This window comes from Aptenodytes forsteri, unplaced genomic scaffold, assembly GCF_000699145.1.
Source record: "Aptenodytes forsteri isolate BGI_AS27 unplaced genomic scaffold, ASM69914v1 Scaffold257, whole genome shotgun sequence".
NCBI lineage: Eukaryota > Metazoa > Chordata > Aves > Sphenisciformes > Spheniscidae > Aptenodytes > Aptenodytes forsteri.
The window spans coordinates 4213187-4232068 of record NW_008795194.1 but is presented as its reverse complement, the minus strand read 5'-3'; the positions used below and the strand labels follow the sequence as shown (position 1 = coordinate 4232068).

The 18882-nt window shown below is 41.5% G+C and overlaps 1 protein-coding gene across 1 annotated transcript in view; it reads left to right on the top strand.

The window, feature by feature from the left end:
- Positions 1-18882, top strand: part of TTN (titin) — a 257627-nt gene that overhangs the window by 210906 nt on the left and 27839 nt on the right. The window contains exons 269-272 of the mRNA XM_019471879.1: positions 5-17110; positions 17435-17731; positions 17816-18403; positions 18504-18806. Of these exons, the coding sequence (XP_019327424.1) occupies positions 5-17110; positions 17435-17731; positions 17816-18403; positions 18504-18806 (18294 nt within the window). The remainder of the gene's footprint in view (positions 1-4; positions 17111-17434; positions 17732-17815; positions 18404-18503; positions 18807-18882) is intronic.

The window sequence follows — 18882 nt, the reverse complement described above, 5'->3', positions numbered from 1 at the left end:
TCAGACCCACCAGGTCCACCTGCAAATCCAAGAGTGACTGATACTACAAAGACAAGTGCATCTCTAGCCTGGGGCAAGCCTCACTATGACGGTGGTCTTGACATCATTGGCTATATAGTAGAGCATCAAAAGGAAGGAGAAGAAGAATGGGTAAAAGACACGACAGGGACTGCTTTAAGAATCACGCAGTTTGTTGTTGCTCATCTGCAGACAGGAGCCAAATACAGTTTCAGAATCTCTGCCATGAATGCTGCAGGTGTCGGCGAACCAGCAGTAATTCCAAGTGTGGAGATCAAAGAGCGGGAAGAGATTCCTGACTTTGAATTAGATGCTGAGCTAAGAAGAACACTTGTTGTTAGAGCTGGATTAACTATTCGGATTTTTGTGCCAATTAAAGGACGTCCAACTCCAGAAGTTACATGGACAAAAGATGATGTTTCACTCAAAGGACGTGCCAGTATTGAAAATACCGATTCTTTTACACTCTTGATTGTCACAGAATGCACCAGATACGATGCAGGAAAATACATAATGACTCTTGAAAATGCTGCTGGTAAGAAGACTGGCTTTGTAAATGTAAAAGTCTTGGATACACCAGGTCCACCGATAAACCTTAAGCCTAGAGATATAACCAAAGACAGCATCACCCTCCAATGGGATATGCCTCTGATAGATGGTGGTTCACGTATAACAAACTATATTGTTGAGAAACGTGAATCGACTCGGAAAGCATATTCAACAGTCACAACCAACTGCCAGAAGTGTTCCTTCAGGATTCCTAATTTGTCTGAGGGGTGTGAATACTATTTCAGAGTGCTGGCTGAAAATGAGTATGGTATTGGTGAACCAGCTGAAACGGCAGAACCAGTAAGAGCTTCTGAGGCACCATCCCCACCTGAGAGCCTTAATATTATGGATGTAACACGGAACTCAGTTAGCCTGGCTTGGCCAAAACCAGAACATGACGGTGGCAGCAAGATCACTGGGTATGTAATTGAAGCACAGAGAAAAGGAACCAACCAGTGGGCACATATCACCACTGTAAAAACACTGGACTGTGTAGTAAAGAATCTAACTGAAAATGAAGAGTACACTTTCCAGGTTATGGCAGTTAACAGTGCTGGAAGAAGTGCCCCAAGAGAAAGCAGGCCAGTTATTATCAAGGAGCAAACGATGCTACCAGAGTTTGACCTCCGTGGTATCTACCAGAAAACAGTCATTGCCAAAGCTGGTGACAATATCAAGATTGAAATCCCTGTGCTTGGTCGTCCAAGGCCTACTGTGACTTGGAAGAAAGAAGACCAGATACTTAAGCAAACACAAAGGGTAAATTATGAAAATACTGCAACTGCAACCATACTAACCATCAATGAATGTAAACGAAGTGATAGTGGTCAATATCCACTGTCAGCTAAAAATATTGTTGGAGAAGTTAGTGAAGTAATCACAGTTCAGGTTCATGACATACCTGGACCTCCTACTGGACCAATCAAATTTGATGAAATTTCATCTGACTTTCTAACATTCTCATGGGAGCCTCCTTTGAATGATGGTGGTGTACCAATAAGTAACTATGTTGTAGAAATGCGTCAAACTGACAGTACCACATGGACTGAACTGGCAACAACAGTGATACGTACTACATTTAAAGCCACTCGTCTTACTACTGGAGTTGAGTATCAGTTCCGTGTTAAAGCTCAAAACAGGTATGGAATTGGTCCAGCCATTACTTCAGAGTCTGTAGTTGCCAACTACCCATTTAAGGTACCTGGGCCTCCTGGCACTCCTCAGGTGATTGCAGTCACCAGAGAAACCATGACCATTAGCTGGAATGAGCCAGTTACTGATGGTGGAAGCCCAATTCTGGGATATCATGTTGAAAGAAAAGAACGAAATAGCATTCTTTGGCAGACTGTAAGTAAAATGTTGGTATCAGGCAATATCTTTAAATCAACTGGACTTACCGATGGCATTGCATATGAATTCCGTGTTATAGCAGAAAATCTGGCTGGGAAGAGTAAGCCAAGCAAGCCATCTGAGCCTGTGTTTGCCCTAGACCCAATAGATCCACCTGGTAAGCCGATACCTCTGAACATTACAAGACATGCAGTTACACTGAAGTGGACTAAACCAGAATATAATGGAGGTTTTAAGATAACTGGCTACACCGTTGAAAAAAGAGACCTTCCTAATGGCCGTTGGCTGAAGGCTAATTTCAGCAATATACTAGAGACTGAATTCACTGTAAGTGGTTTGACAGAAGATGCTGCCTATGAATTCCGTGTGATTGCTAGGAATGCTGGTGGGGCTGTTAGTCAGCCCTCTGAGCCATCAGATGCAATAACTTGTAGAGATGACATTGAAGCACCAAAGATAAGGGTGGATGCTAAATACAAAGATACCTTAGTGCTGAAAGCAGGTGAAGTTTTCAGACTTGAGGCTGATGTTTCAGGTCGCCCTCCACCAACTATGACATGGACAAAAGGAGAGAAAGAACTTGAAGACACAGCAAAATTAGAAATAATAATAGCAGATTTCTCTACTGTTCTTATCAATAAAGATTCTTCAAGAAGAGATGGTGGTGCCTATACACTTACTGCAACAAATCCTGGTGGCTTTGCCAAGCATATCTTCAATGTTAAAGTTCTTGATAGACCTGGTCCCCCAGAAGGGCCTTTGGCTGTGTCTGAAGTCACTGCAGAAAAATGTGTGCTGTCATGGCTACCTCCACTGGATGATGGAGGAGCAAAGATTGACCATTATGTGGTTGAAAAACGTGAAACCAGTAGATTGGCATGGACAGCTGTAGCCACAGAAGTTCCATTAACTAAACTGAAGGTTACTAAGCTGTTGAAGGGCAATGAATATGTATTCCGTGTTATGGCTGTTAACAAATATGGAGTTGGTGAGCCTCTGGAATCAGAGCCCGTTCTTGCAGTAAATCCATATGTGCCACCTGATCCACCTAAAACACCTGAAGTTACAGCAATTACAAAAGATTCTATGGTTGTCTGTTGGGGCCATCCTGATTCTGATGGTGGAAGCCCAATAACTAACTATATTGTTGAACGTCGAGATAGGGCTGGTCTACGGTGGGTGAAATGTAACAAACGGGTTGTTACTGACTTACGTTATAAAGTGTCTGGACTGACAGAAGGCCATGAATATGAATACAGAGTCATGGCTGAAAATGCTGCTGGAGTCAGTAAGCCAAGCCCAACCAGTCCATTCTATAAAGCTTGTGATACTGTATTTAAGCCTGGTCCCCCAGGTAATCCTCGTGTTTTGGATAGCAGCAAGTCCTCAATTACAATAGCATGGAACAAACCAATATACGATGGTGGTTCAGAGATCACAGGTTACATGGTTGAGATCGCACTACCTGAAGAAGACGAGTGGAAGATTGTAACTCCACCAGTAGGTCTAAAGGCCACTTCTTTTACCATCACTGACCTGAAAGAAAATCAAGAGTATAAAATACGGATATATGCTATGAACTCTGAAGGTCTTGGAGAACCTGCTCTTGTTCCTGGGACTCCAAAAGCTGAAGAAAGAATGCTACCTCCAGAGATTGAACTTGATGCAGAGCTACGTAAAGTTGTCACTATTAGAGCCTGCTGTACTCTAAGGCTCTTTGTCCCAATTAAAGGAAGACCAGCACCTGAAGTAAAATGGACAAGAGAACATGGGGAATCTTTGGATAGAGCGAGCATTGAATCGACAAGCTCTTATACTCTACTTATTGTGGAAAATGTAAATAGATTTGATAGTGGCAAATACATACTGACAATTGAAAACAGCTCAGGTAGTAAGTCAGCATTTGTGAACGTCAGAGTTCTTGATACCCCAGGGGCACCTCAAGATTTGAAAATAAAAGAAGTTACAAAATCATCAGTTACACTCACATGGGAGCCTCCTCTCATAGATGGTGGGTCTAAAATAAAAAATTACATTGTTGAAAAGCGTGAATCAACAAGAAAAGCTTATTCAACTGTTAATGCTAATTGCCACAAGACCAGCTGGAAAGTTGATTCACTGCAAGAAGGCTGCAACTACTACTTCAGAGTCCTAGCTGAAAATGAGTATGGAATAGGCCTTCCAGTTGAAACTTCAGAATCCGTAAAAGTATCAGAAAGACCACTTCCACCAGGGAAAATAACTTTGTTGGATGTGACAAGAAATAGCGTATCCTTATCTTGGGAAAAACCTGAACATGATGGTGGTAGCAGAATTCTGGGCTACATTGTAGAAATGCAAAGCAAAGGCAGTGAAAAGTGGTCAACTTGTGCTACAGTGAAAGTTACTGAAGCCACTATCACAGGATTGATCCAAGGTGAAGAATACACCTTCCGTGTTTCAGCTCAGAATGAGAAAGGTATCAGTGATCCTCGCCAGCTGGGTATACCTGTTGTTGCAAAAGATCTTGTGATTCCACCTGCTTTCAAACTACTGTTTACCACCTTCAGTGTTCTAGCAGGAGAGGACTTAAAGGTTGATGTTCCTTTTGTTGGTCGACCCAAACCAGCAGTGTTTTGGCATAAAGATAATGTGGCATTGAAGCAGACTACAAGAGTAAATGCAGAAAGTTCAGAAAATAACACAGTGTTAACAATAAAAGAAGCATGCAGAGAAGATGTGGGGACGTATTTAGTTAAACTTACAAACTCTGCAGGTGAAGCAACTGAGACCCTAAATATTGTTGTCCTTGACAAACCAGGACCTCCAACCGGACCAGTAAAAGTAGATGAAGTAACAGCAGATAGTATTACCATTTCCTGGGAACCACCCAAGTATGATGGTGGTAGCTCTATCAAAAATTACATTGTAGAAAAAAGAGACACTTCCACCACCACTTGGCAGATTGTGTCAGCTACTGTTGCAAGAACAACTATAAAAGCATGTCGATTAAAGACTGGCTGTGAATATCAGTTCAGAATCGCAGCTGAGAACAGGTATGGGAAGAGTATCTATCTCACTTCAGAGCCAATCATAGCCCAATACCCATTTAAAGTTCCCGGTCCACCTGGAACACCTTTTGTAACAAATGTCTCAAAAGACAGCATGGTGGTACAATGGAATGAACCAGTCAATGATGGTGGTAGCAAGATCATTGGGTATCACTTGGAGCGCAAAGAAAGAAACAGCATTCTGTGGGCTAAACTGAATAAAACACCTATTCCAGATACCAAATTTAAGACAACTGGCCTTGAGGAAGGTCTTGAATATGAGTTCAGAGTTTATGCAGAAAACATAGTGGGCATTGGAAAGGCAAGTAGAGCATCTGAATGCTATACTGCACATGACCCATGTGACCCTCCAGGTCGTCCAGAACCTATAATTGTCACAAGAAGCTCAGTAACACTTCAGTGGAAGAAACCTGTGTATGATGGTGGAAGTAAGATCACAGGCTATGTTGTTGAAAAGAAGGAGCTACCTGATGGTCGCTGGATGAAAGCAAGCTTTACAAATGTCATTGATACCCAATTTGAAGTAACTGGTCTAGTTGAAAACCAGAGGTATGAGTTCCGTGTTATAGCACGAAATGCTGCAGGTGTTTTCAGTGAACCATCTGAGAGCTCAGGGGCAATTACAGTAAGAGATGAAGTAGAACCACCTCATATAAGTATGGATCCAAAATACAAAGACACTATTGTAGTCCATGCTGGTGAGTCATTCAGACTTGACGCTGATGTTCATGGCAAACCAATACCTTCCATTCAGTGGTTAAAAGGTGATCGTGAGCTGACAAACACTGCTCGTATGGAAATAAAAAGTACCGATTTTGCAACAAGCCTTAGTGTGAAGGAAGCCATTAGAGTTGACAGTGGTCAGTATGTACTACTGGCAAAGAATGTTGCAGGTGAAAAGAAAGTTCCTGTTAATGTCAAAGTTCTTGATAGACCTGGACCACCAGAAGGACCTGTTGAGATTACAGGCGTTACTGCTGAAAAATGCATGCTGTCATGGAAACCTCCGCTACAAGATGGTGGTAGCGATATTTCGCACTACGTTGTAGAAAAAAGGGAAACAAGTCGCTTGGTGTGGATGGTTGTTGATTCAAATGTGCAAACCCTGAATTGCAAAGTTACAAAACTTTTAGAAGGAAATGAATATGTTTTCCGCATCATGGCAGTAAATAAATACGGTGTTGGTGAACCTCTTGAGTCTGAACCAGTACTCGCAAAAAACCCATTTGTAGTGCCACTTCCACCGAAGGCACCAGAAGTCACAGCCATTACCAAGGATTCTATGATAGTTGTATGGGAAAGGCCAGCCTCAGATGGTGGTAGTGAAATCCTAGGCTACATCCTTGAAAAACGAGATAAGGAAGGTATTCGCTGGACAAGATGTAACAAACGCCTGATAAGTGAACTGCGATACAGAGTGACTGGGCTTATAGAAAATCATGATTATGAGTACAGAGTTTCAGCTGAAAATGCTGCTGGTCTTAGTGAACCAAGCCCACCTTCCACTTACTACAAAGCGTGTGATCCTATTTACAAGCCAGGTCCACCCAATAATCCTAAAGTTGTGGATGTTACAAGATCTTCAGTATTTCTTTCATGGGGTAAACCTATCTATGATGGTGGCTCTGAAATTCAGGGATACATTGTGGAAAAATGTGATGTAAGTGATGGTGAATGGGCAATTTGTACCCCTCCAACTGGAATTAAGAATACTCACATGGAAGTAGAAAAATTAGTAGAAAAACATGAATACAAATTCCGCATATGTGCAGTTAATAAAGCAGGAGTTGGAGAGCATGCAGACGTTCCTGGTTCTGTTATTGTGGAAGAAAAGATGGAGGCACCAGACCTTGACCTTGACATGGAATTAAGGAAGATTGTAAATGTGAGGGCAGGAGGTTCCTTAAGACTGTTTGTTCCCATCAGAGGCCGTCCAACACCTGAAGTAAAATGGGGTAAAATGGATGGTGAGATCAGAGAAGCAGCTATTATTGATACTACTAGCAGCTTTACTTCCCTTGTTCTAGACAATGTTAACAGATTTGATACTGGAAAGTACACTCTGACTTTAGAAAACAGCAGTGGAACAAAGTCTGCCTTTGTCAGTGTAAGAGTACTGGATACCCCAAGTGCACCTGTTAACTTAAAAATCAGAGAGATCACTAAAGACTCTGTTTCACTTTCATGGGAGCCTCCTCTCTTGGACGGTGGAGCAAAAATAAAGAATTACATTATTGAAAAGCGTGAAGCAACAAGAAAGGCATATGCAGCTGTTGTAACAAACTGCCACAAGACTTCATGGAAAGTAGATCAACTTCAGGAAGGCTGCTATTACTTCTTTAGAATCTCTGCTGAGAATGAATATGGAATTGGCCTCCCTGCGGAAACCAGTGACCCAATAAAAGTTGCTGAAGTTCCACAGCCTCCTGGGAAAATAACAGTGGATGATGTCACAAGAAACAGTGTCTCGCTAAGCTGGGCAAAACCTGAACATGATGGTGGCAGCAAAATCATACAATACATTGTTGAAATGCAAGCAAAGGATAGTGAGAAGTGGTCAGAGTGTGCTCGTGTAAAAACACTTGAAGCGGTTATTACTAACCTAACTCAAGGGGAAGAATATCTTTTTAGAGTAATGGCTGTAAATGAAAAGGGTAAGAGTGATCCCAGAGCACTTGCGGTTCCAATAGTTGCCAAAGACCTGGTGATTGAACCTGATGTAAGACCCGCTTTTCACAGTTATAGTATCCAAGTGGGACAAGATCTGAAAGTAGAAGTACCAATTGCAGGTCGACCTAAACCAACTGTTACCTGGGTAAAAGATGGCCAGCCATTAAGGCAGACGACAAGAGTAAATGTTAGTGATTTGACTGATCTCACTATATTGAATATTAAAGAAACTAGCAAAGAGGACAGTGGTACTTATGAAATCACTGTGGCCAATGTTGTTGGGCAAAAGTCTGCCTCTGTTGAAATTATAACTCTAGACAAACCTGATCCTCCAGTAGGACCTGTGAAGTTTGATGAAATAAGTGCAGAAAGTATTACCCTATCATGGAATCCCCCAGCGTACACAGGCGGCTGCCAAATCACCAACTATGTTGTTCACAAGAGAGATACAACCACCACTGTGTGGGAAACAGTTTCAGCTACAGTTGCAAGAACTACACTGAAGGTGACTAAACTGAAAACTGGTTCAGAATACCAGTTCAGAATATTTGCTGAGAACAGGTATGGGCAGAGCTTTGCATTGGAATCTGCGCCAGTTGTGGCACAGTACCCCTACAAGGAACCAGGACCTCCTGGCACACCATTTGTGACAACGGTTACAAAAGACTCCATGGTCGTACAGTGGCATGAACCAATAAATGATGGTGGCAGTAGAGTGCTGGGCTACCATCTTGAGAGAAAGGAGAAAAACAGCATTTTATGGGCTAAAGTGAACAAGACTATTATTCAGGACACAAGTTTTAAGACAACTAACCTTGAAGAAGGAATTGAATATGAGTTTCGAGTTTCTGCAGAAAATATTGTTGGTGTAGGCAAAACAAGTAAAGTTTCTGAGTGCTATGTAGCTCGTGACCCATGTGATCCTCCAGGTTGCCCAGAAGCTATAATAATAAAAAGAAGTTCTATTACTCTACAGTGGACCAAACCAGAATATGATGGTGGAAGTAAGATTACTGGTTATATTGTAGAGAAACGTGACTTACCAGATGGTCGCTGGATGAAAGCTAGCTTCACAAATATCATTGAAACTCAGTTCACTGTAACAGGGCTTACTGAAGACCAAAGATACGAATTTAGAGTAATTGCAAAGAATGCTGCAGGTGCAATAAGCAAACCTTCTGACAGTACAGGACCAATAACAGCAAGGGACGAAGTTGAACTTCCACGAATTTCAATGGATCCAAAGTACAAAGACACAATTGTTGTAAATGCTGGTGAAACATTCAGACTTGAGGCTGATGTTCACGGAAAGCCACTACCAACCATTAAGTGGTACAAAGGAGATAAAGAGCTTGAGGAAACTGCTAGATATGAAATAAAGAACACAGATTTCAGTGCATTAATAATTGTAAAAGATGCTATTAGAATTGATGGTGGACAGTACATTTTAGAAGCCTCTAATGTTGCAGGAACAAAGACAGTACCAGTAAACGTAAAAGTCCTGGACAGGCCAGGACCTCCAGAGGGGCCAGTCCAAGTGACAGGAGTTACAGCTGAAAAATGTTCATTGGCATGGGCTCCTCCTCTTCATGATGGTGGCAGTGATATTTCTCATTACATTGTAGAGAAGAGAGAAACTAGTCGCCTAGCATGGACTGTTGTTGCTTCAGAGGTTTTACCTACAATGCTGAAAGTAACAAAACTCTTGGAAGGAAATGAATATGTTTTCCGTATTATGGCAGTTAACAAGTATGGGGTTGGTGAGCCATTAGAATCTGTGCCAGTAATGATGAAAAATCCATTTGTGGTTCCTGGACCACCAAAGGCCTTGGAAATCACCAACATCACAAAGGATTCTATGACTGTCTGCTGGAGCCGGCCAGATAGTGATGGAGGTAGTGAAATCATAAGTTACATTGTAGAAAAGAGAGACCGAGCAGGCATCAGATGGATAAAATGCAATAAACGCCGAATTACAGATTTGCGATTAAGAGTTACAGGATTAACAGAGGATCATGAATATGAATTCAGAGTTTCTGCTGAAAATGCTGCTGGAGTGGGTGAACCAAGCCATGTTTCTCCTTACTTTAAAGCTTGTGACCCCATGTTCAAGCCTGGCCCACCTACAAATATCCATGTTGTGGATACCACCAAAAGTTCAGTTACACTTGGTTGGAGTAAACCTATTTATGATGGTGGTTGTGAAATCCAGGGATACCTTGTAGAAATCTGTAAAGCAGATGAAGACGAATGGTCACTCGTTACTCCACAGACAGGTGTACGTGCCACTCGATTTGAAATCAAAAAGCTTACTGAACATCAAGAATATAAACTACGAGTGTGCGCCCTCAACAAGGTTGGTGTAGGAGAGGCTGCATCAGTTCCCGGTACTATTAAACCAGAAGACAAACTTGAAGCTCCAGAACTTGATATTGATTCAGAGCTAAGAAAAGGGATAGTGGTAAGAGCTGGTGGGTCTGCTAGGATTCACATACCATTCAGGGGACGACCAACACCTGATATCACGTGGTCTCGAGAAGAAGGTGAATTCACAGAAAAAGTTCAGATTGATAAAGGCATAAACTACACACAACTTTCAATTGACAACTGTGATAGAAATGATGCTGGAAAGTACATTCTTAAGTTGGAGAACAGCAGTGGTTCTAAATCTGCATTTGTTACAATAAAAGTGTTGGACACACCAGGACCACCACAAAACTTAGTGGTAAAGGATATAAAGAAGGATTCTGCTGTATTATCTTGGGAACCACCCATTATTGATGGTGGTGCAAAGATAAAGAACTATGTAATAGATAAGCGTGAGTCAACCAGGAAGGCATTTGCAAATGTAAGTGCTAAGTGTGGCAAGACAAGTTTTAAAGTTGAAAATCTTACAGAAGGAGCAATTTATTACTTTAGAGTTATGGCTGAAAACGAATTTGGAATTGGTATTCCAGCTGAAACCACAGATGCTGTCAAAGCCTCAGAGCCACCCCTGCCTCCTGGGAAAGTAACACTCACCGATGTGACTCAGAGAAGTGCATCACTTACATGGGAAAAACCTGAACATGATGGAGGTAGCAGAATTTTGGGATACATTGTTGAAATGCTGCCTAAAGGAACAGAAAAATGGAGTGTTGTTAGTGAGACCAAAACATGCAATGCAGTTGTGTCTGGTTTGAGTCCAGGACAGGAATATCAGTTTCATGTGATTGCCTACAATGAAAAAGGCAAAAGCGATCCCAGAGCACTTGGAATTCCTGTGATAGCTAAAGACTTGACAATTGAGCCAAGTTTCAAACTGATGTTTAATACATACAGTGTACAGGCTGGAGAAGATCTGAAGGTAGAAGTACCATTTATAGGTAGACCCAAACCTACTATTACTTGGACAAAAGATGAGCAGCCACTGAAACAGACAACCAGATTACATATTCAGGATACATCAACATCAACTATCTTACATATTAAAGAAAGCAACAAGGAAGACTTCGGTAAATACACAGTAACAGCAACAAACACAGCAGGTACGGCAACAGAGCACCTGAGCATAATTGTACTGGAAAAGCCTGGCCCACCACGAGGACCTGTCCGCTTTGACGAAGTTAGCGCAGACTTTGTTGTTTTATCATGGGATCCACCTGATTACACTGGTGGCTGTCAGATAAGCAACTATATAGTAGAAAAGCGTGACACAAGCACTACCACATGGAGCATTGTGTCAGCAACTGTTGCAAGAACAACTATCAAAGCAACAAAGCTTAAAACAGGTTCTGAATACCAGTTCAGGATTTCTGCTGAAAATAGATATGGGAAGAGCTCTCCTTTGGATTCTAAACCAGTTGTTGTGCAATACCCCTACAAGGTGCCTGGGCCACCTGGAACCCCATTCGTAACAGCAGCTTCCAAGGACCATATGATCGTACAATGGCATGAACCAGTTAATGATGGAGGAAGCAAAGTTCTTGGCTACCATCTTGAACGTAAAGATAAGAACAGCATTCTTTGGACAAAACAGAACAAGTCACTCATTGCAGACACCAAATATAAAACAGATGGCCTTGAAGAAGGTCTTGAATATGAGTTCAGAGTTTCTGCTGAAAACATTGTTGGCATTGGCAAAGTCAGCAAAGTATCAGAATTGTATGTTGCTCGAGATTCTTGTGACCCACCTGGCCGCCCAGAGGCCGTTGTTGTTACAAGAAATAATATCACGCTGAAGTGGAAAAAACCAGAATATGATGGTGGAAGCAAAATAACTGGATACATTGTAGAAAAGAAAGAACTACCAGATGGTCGCTGGATGAAAGCCAGCTTTACAAATGTGTTGGAAACAGAATTTACAGTAAGCGGTCTTGTTGAAGACCAACGATATGAATTTAGAGTAATTGCAAGAAATGCAGCAGGTTGTTTGAGTGAACCATCTGAAAGTACAGGGCCCATTACTGCCAGAGATGAAATTGAAGCACCAGGGGCTTCACTGGATCCTAAATACAAAGATGTCATTGTTGTTCATGCTGGAGAAACCTTTGTTCTTGAAGCTGATATCCATGGCAAACCTATTCCTGACATTACATGGTCAAAAGATGGTAAAGACCTTGAAGAAGCAACTGCAAGAATGGAAATTAAATCTACCATTCAGAAAACAACTCTTACTGTCAAAGACTGTATAAGACTAGATGGAGGTCACTATACTCTTAACCTCAGAAATGTTGGTGGCACAAAATCTATACCAATCACTGTAAAAGTGCTTGACAGGCCAGGACCTCCAGAAGGACCTTTGAAGGTTACAGGTGTCACAGCAGAAAAATGCTACTTGGCATGGGCTCCACCTTTACATGATGGTGGTTCTAGTATCTCACATTATATCATTGAGAAGAGAGAGACAAGCAGGCTTTCATGGACACAAGTAGCAACAGACATGCAGGCTCTTAACCACAAAGTAACCAGACTCCTTGCTGGCAATGAGTACATTTTCCGCGTAATGGCAGTGAACAAATATGGAATTGGAGAACCCTTGGAATCTGAGCCAATTGTGGCTCGTAATCCATACAAACCCCCTGGTCCTCCTTCAACACCTGAAGTTTCAGCAATCACAAAAGATTCAATGGTGGTAACATGGGGTCGCCCAGAAGACAATGGGGGAGCTGAAATTGAAGGTTACATACTTGAAAAACGAGACAAAGATGGTATCCGGTGGACGAAATGCAATAAGAAAAGGCTGACGGACTTGCGATTCAGAGTAACAGGTCTTACCGATGGGCATTTCTATGAATTTAGAGTTTCTGCTGAAAATGCTGCAGGGGTAGGGGAACCCAGTGAGCCATCCATTCTCTATCGTGCTTGTGATGTATTATATCCACCAGGTCCACCAAGCAATCCAAAGGTTACAGACACTTCCAGGTCATCAGTTTCCCTCGCCTGGAGTAAGCCCATTTATGACGGTGGTGCTCCAGTTAAGGGATATGTAGTAGAAGTAAAAGAAGCTGCTGCTGATGAATGGACTACCTGCACCCCACCAACAGGACTACAAGCAAAACAGTTCACCGTAACAAAACTTAAAGAGAACCAGGAGTATAACTTCCGCATCTGTGCCATCAACTCAGAAGGTGTAGGAGAACCTGCTACTATACCTGGTACAGTCATAGCAGCGGACAAGATTGAACCTCCTGAAATTGAACTTGATGCAGATCTCAGAAAAGTAGTCACTGTACGTGCTAGTGGTACATTACGCCTGTTCGTCACCATCAAAGGAAGACCAGAACCTGAAGTTAAATGGGAAAAAGCAGAAGGAACAATTAGTGAGCGAGCTCAGATTGAAGTCACCAGTTCCTATACAATGCTGGTCATTGACAACGTGAATAGATTTGATAGTGGTAGATACAATCTTACTTTAGAGAACAACAGTGGCAAAAAATCAGCTTTTGTTAATGTCAGAGTGCTTGATACACCTAGTGCACCTATAAACCTGACAATCGGAGAAGTGAAGAAAGATTTTGTAGCATTAGCCTGGGAACCGCCACTTATTGATGGTGGAGCTAAAATTACCAACTACGTAGTTGAAAAGCGAGAATCCACAAGAAAGGCATATGCCACTATTACAAACAACTGCACTAAGAATTCTTTCAAAATTACTCAACTACAAGAAGGATGTAGTTATTACTTCCGTGTCCTAGCTGTAAATGAATATGGGGTTGGCTTACCAGCAGAAACACCTGACCCAGTTAAGGTTTCTGAACCACCTTCTCCACCTGCAAAGGTCGTTCTTGTTGATGTGACTCGTAACTCTGCTTCAATTAAATGGGAAAAGCCAGAGAGTGATGGTGGCAGTAAAATTACTGGTTATATAGTAGAAATGCAAACTAAAGGAAGTACAAAATGGAGTGCATGTACAGAGGTGAAAACATTAGAAGCAACAATAACAGGCTTAAGTATGGGAGAAGAGTACAGTTTCAGAGTGATTGCTGTTAATGAAAAAGGAAAAAGCGATCCAAGAGAACTTGGTGTCCCAATCATTGCAAAAGATATTGAAATCCAGCCATCTGCTGAGCTCCTTTTCAACACATTCACTGTGAAAGCTGGAGATGATCTTAAGATTGATGTGCCATTCAGAGGGCGACCTCTTCCAACCGTTAGCTGGAAGAAGGATGGGAATCCCTTAAAAGAGACAACCAGGGTAAATGTTCAGACATCAAAGACTTCAACTTCACTGTCCATCAAGGAAGCTTCAAATGAAGATTTGGGACATTATGAATTACATCTTTCAAATGCTGCCGGATCAACAACAGCTTCTTTAACTGTAGTTGTCCTTGACAGACCAGGACCACCAACTGATGTGCATATTGATGAAGTTAGTGCTGAAAGCATAACTCTGTCTTGGAAACCTCCAGCATACGATGGTGGGTGCCATATTAGCAATTACATTGTAGAGAAGCGAGAAACTACAACAACAACGTGGGATGTAGTATCTGCAGCAGTTGCAAGAACAGCAATTAAAGTATCTCGACTCACCACTGGCTCTGAATATCAGTTCCGTATTTGTGCAGAAAACCGTTATGGGAAAAGCACTTACACTAATTCTCCTTCTGTTGTGGCAGAGTATCCATTTAAGCCTCCAGGACCGCCTGGAACTCCTCATGTGGCACATGCAACTAAAGTTTTCATGATTGTAACTTGGCAGGTACCAGTTAATGATGGAGGTAGCAGAGTACTAGGATATCACTTGGAGCGTAAAGAAAGAAGCAGCATTCTTTGGACAAAAGTCAACAAGAGCCTTATACCTGATACACAAATGAAAGTTACAGGTCTTGATGAAGGACTGCTGTATGAATATCGTGTCTATGCTGAAAACATTGCCGGAATAGGCAAATGCAGTAAATCATGTGAACCAGTTGCTGCAAGAGATCCATGTGATCCTCCTGGTCAACCAGAAGTTACGAATATTACAAGAACATGTGTGTCACTGAAATGGACTAAACCAGAATATGATGGTGGAGCTAAAGTAACAGGATATATTATTGAACGCAGAGAGATACCAGATGGTCGTTGGCTAAAGTGTAATTTTACTAATGTGCAAGAAACATACTTTGACGTAGGTGGACTTACAGAAGACCAGCGATATGAATTCCGTGTGATTGCAAAGAATGCTGCTGGACTCTTCAGTCAGCCATCTGAATCAACTGGACCTGTGACTGTAAAAGATGATGTAGAGGCTCCAAGAATTATGATGGATGCCAAATTCAGGGATGTTGTAGTTGTGAAAGCTGGAGAAGTGTTTAAAGTCAATGCTGATATTGCAGGACGGCCAATACCAGTGATTTCATGGACAAAGGATGGCAAGGACCTTGAAGGAAAAGCTAGAGTTGAAATAGCCTCAACAGATCACTCTACTGCAATAACCATTAAGGACTGTATTCGAGGTGATTCAGGACAGTATGTACTAACATTACAAAATGTTGCAGGAACAAGATCTTTGGCAATTAATTGCAAAGTACTTGATAGACCTGGCCCACCTGCAGGCCCATTAGAAATAAATGGCCTTACTGCTGAAAAGTGTCATTTATCTTGGGGATCCCCTCAAGAAAATGGCGGTGCAGATATTGATTATTATATTGTAGAAAAACGTGAGACCAGCAGAATTGCATGGACACTTTGTGAAGGAGAGCTTAGAACAACATCCTGTAAAGTGACAAAACTACTGAAGGGTAATGAGTATATTTTCAGAGTGATGGGAGTTAACAAATATGGCACTGGTGAGCCTCTAGAAAGTGTTGCTGTCAAAGCCCTAGACCCATTTACCGTTCCAAGTCCACCTACATCTTTAGAGATCACCAGTGTGAGCAAAGATTCGATAACTCTGTGCTGGGCAAGACCTGAGTCTGATGGAGGCAATGAGATCTCTGGCTATGTAATTGAAAGGCGTGAGAAAACTAGCCTACGATGGATTCGTGTAAACAAAAAGCCAGTTTATGATTTAAGAGTGAAATCATCTGGTCTCCGTGAAGGATGTGAATATGAATTCCGGGTTTATGCAGAAAATGCTGCTGGCCTCAGTCTTCCAAGTGAAACCACACCATTGATTCGGGCAGAAGATCCAATCTTCTTGCCATCTCCCCCATCTAAACCCAAGATTATGGATTCTACAAGGTCAAATATCACAATTGGGTGGACAAAGCCACTGTTTGATGGAGGTGCTCCAGTAACAGGATACACAGTTGAATACAAGAAAACTGATGAAACTGACTGGACAACGGCTATTCAGAACTTAAGAGGCACAGAATACACTATAACTGGATTAGTATCAGGCTCTGAGTATGTCTTCAGAGTGAAATCCATTAACAAAATTGGTGCCAGTGAACCAAGTGATGTCTCAGAACCTCAGGTGGCAAAAGAAAGAGAAGAAGAACCTGCCTTTGATATTGACAGTGAAATGCGGAAGACTTTAATTGTAAAGGCTGGTGGGTCATTCACAATGACTGTTCCTTTCAGAGGCAAACCAGTCCCAAATGTAACGTGGAACAAATCAGACACTGATCTCCGTACACGAGCAAGCATTGATACTTCAGAAAATTGCACATCTCTTACTATTGAAAAAGCAACAAGAAATGATTCTGGAAAATACACATTAACATTGCAAAACATCCTGAACACTGTCACCTTGACTTTAATTGTCAAAGTTCTTGATACTCCTGGCCCACCATCTAATACTGCAGCAAAAGACGTAACTAAAGAATCTGTTGTGTTATCTTGGGATGTTCCTGAAAATGATGGTGGAGCACCTGTAAAGAACTATGTTATTGAAAAACGAGAAGCCAGCAAAAAAGCATGGGTCACTGTAACAAACAATTGTCATCGCCTGTCCTACAAAGTGACTGGCTTGCAAGAAGGTGCCATTTACTACTTCCGGGTTTCTGGAGAAAATGAGTATGGTGTTGGAGTGCCTTCTGAGACCAAGGAGGGAACAAAAATAACAGGTGTGTTTTACTAAGAAAAATATTTGTTAATATTTAAAATAATATATGTTTTTAAATGTTTACTTCAAAATAATATAAAAAGTGTTAAATGTTTACATTTTAAAAGATAATTTTGTGGTAGATATGTCTGTGGTTTTAAAAATGATAAAGAGTTAAGTAATAGCTTGAATTTAAAATTTTGCTTGCATTTTACTTAAAATGTTTCTAATATACAAATTCATTTTAAAACATATTTTCTCAATCCAGATGGCATTCCTGTGCAATTGCTAATACAAAAAGTAAATACTTGCTATATTGCTTAACCTGTCGCACTTTTTTTCTCAGAAAAACCCAGCCCACCAGAAAAACTTGGAGTAACAAATGTCACAAAGGACAGTGTTTCTCTTTCATGGCTAAAACCAGAACACGATGGTGGAAGCAGAATTGTGAGCTACCTCATTGAAGCTCTTGAGAAAGGACATAAAAAATGGGTTAAGTGTGCAGTTGTAAAGATGACTCATCATGTTGTCCATGGTCTTAAGGAGAATGTTGACTATTTCTTCAGGGTGTCTGCAGAAAACCAAGCTGGTTTAAGTGATCCTAAGGAACTACTGCTCCCTGTTACAGTTAAAGAACAATTAGGTATGCTTCCTGACATGAGACAAAAGTTGATACACATTAAATTGGATCCATTTTTTAATGGTTTGAAAATGTTTTCTTTTTCAGAATCTCCCGAGATTGACATGAAGGGCTTCCCTCATAACACTGTATATATTCGAGCAGGATCAAACCTGAAAGTTGAAATTCCAGTTTCTGGAAAACCAGTGCCAAAGGTGACATTGTCTAGAGATGGTGTTCCACTGAAACCTACCATGAGATTTCACACAGAAACCACTGCAGAAAGTCTCATCATTAACCTTAAAGAAAGTGTAGCTGCTGATGCTGGCAGATATGACATTACTGCTGCCAACTCAAGTGGCACCACAAAATCATTTGTTAATATTGTTGTCCTGGACAGACCAGGTCCTCCTGTTGGTCCTGTTGTCCTTAGCGATATCACTGAAGAGAGTGTAACACTCAGATGGCAGCCGCCAGCTTATGATGGTGGAAGTCAAGTTACCAACTATATTGTACTGAAAAGAGAAACAAGTACTGCTGCTTGGTCTGAAGTGTCTGCAACTGTTGCTAGAACTGTTATCAAAGTTATGAAGCTCACGACAGGAGAAGAATACCAATTCCGCATCAAAGCTGAGAACCGCTTTGGCATCAGCGATCACATAGACTCACAATGTGTGGTTGTCAAGCTTCCTTACAGTGAGTAATATGCTTCTCACGCCATAGGTCAATGCTTTAATGCTCTGATGTTGAAAATACAATTTTATTTACAATTAATCACTTCTTTTGATATCATCAGCTACCCCTGGCCCTCCTTCTACACCATGGGTCACAAATGTCACCCGAGAGAGTATTACTGTTGGATGGCATGAACCAGTCACTAATGGTGGCAGTGCAGTGATTGGATACCACCTGGAAATGAAAGACAGGAATAGCATATTATGGCAGAAGGCTAACAAGACCCTCATTCGCACAACTCACTTCAAAGTCACCACCATCAGCGCTGGCCTTATCTATGAATTTAGAGTTTATGCAGAAAATGCAGCTGGCATTGGAAAAGCAAGTCATCCTTCTGATCCAGTCCTTGCAATTGATGCTTGCGGTATGTATTCCCTAGAAAATAAAGAAACCCAACCATTTAAGTAGTGCTTCCCCCCCCCCCCCGCTCTCCGGGATGC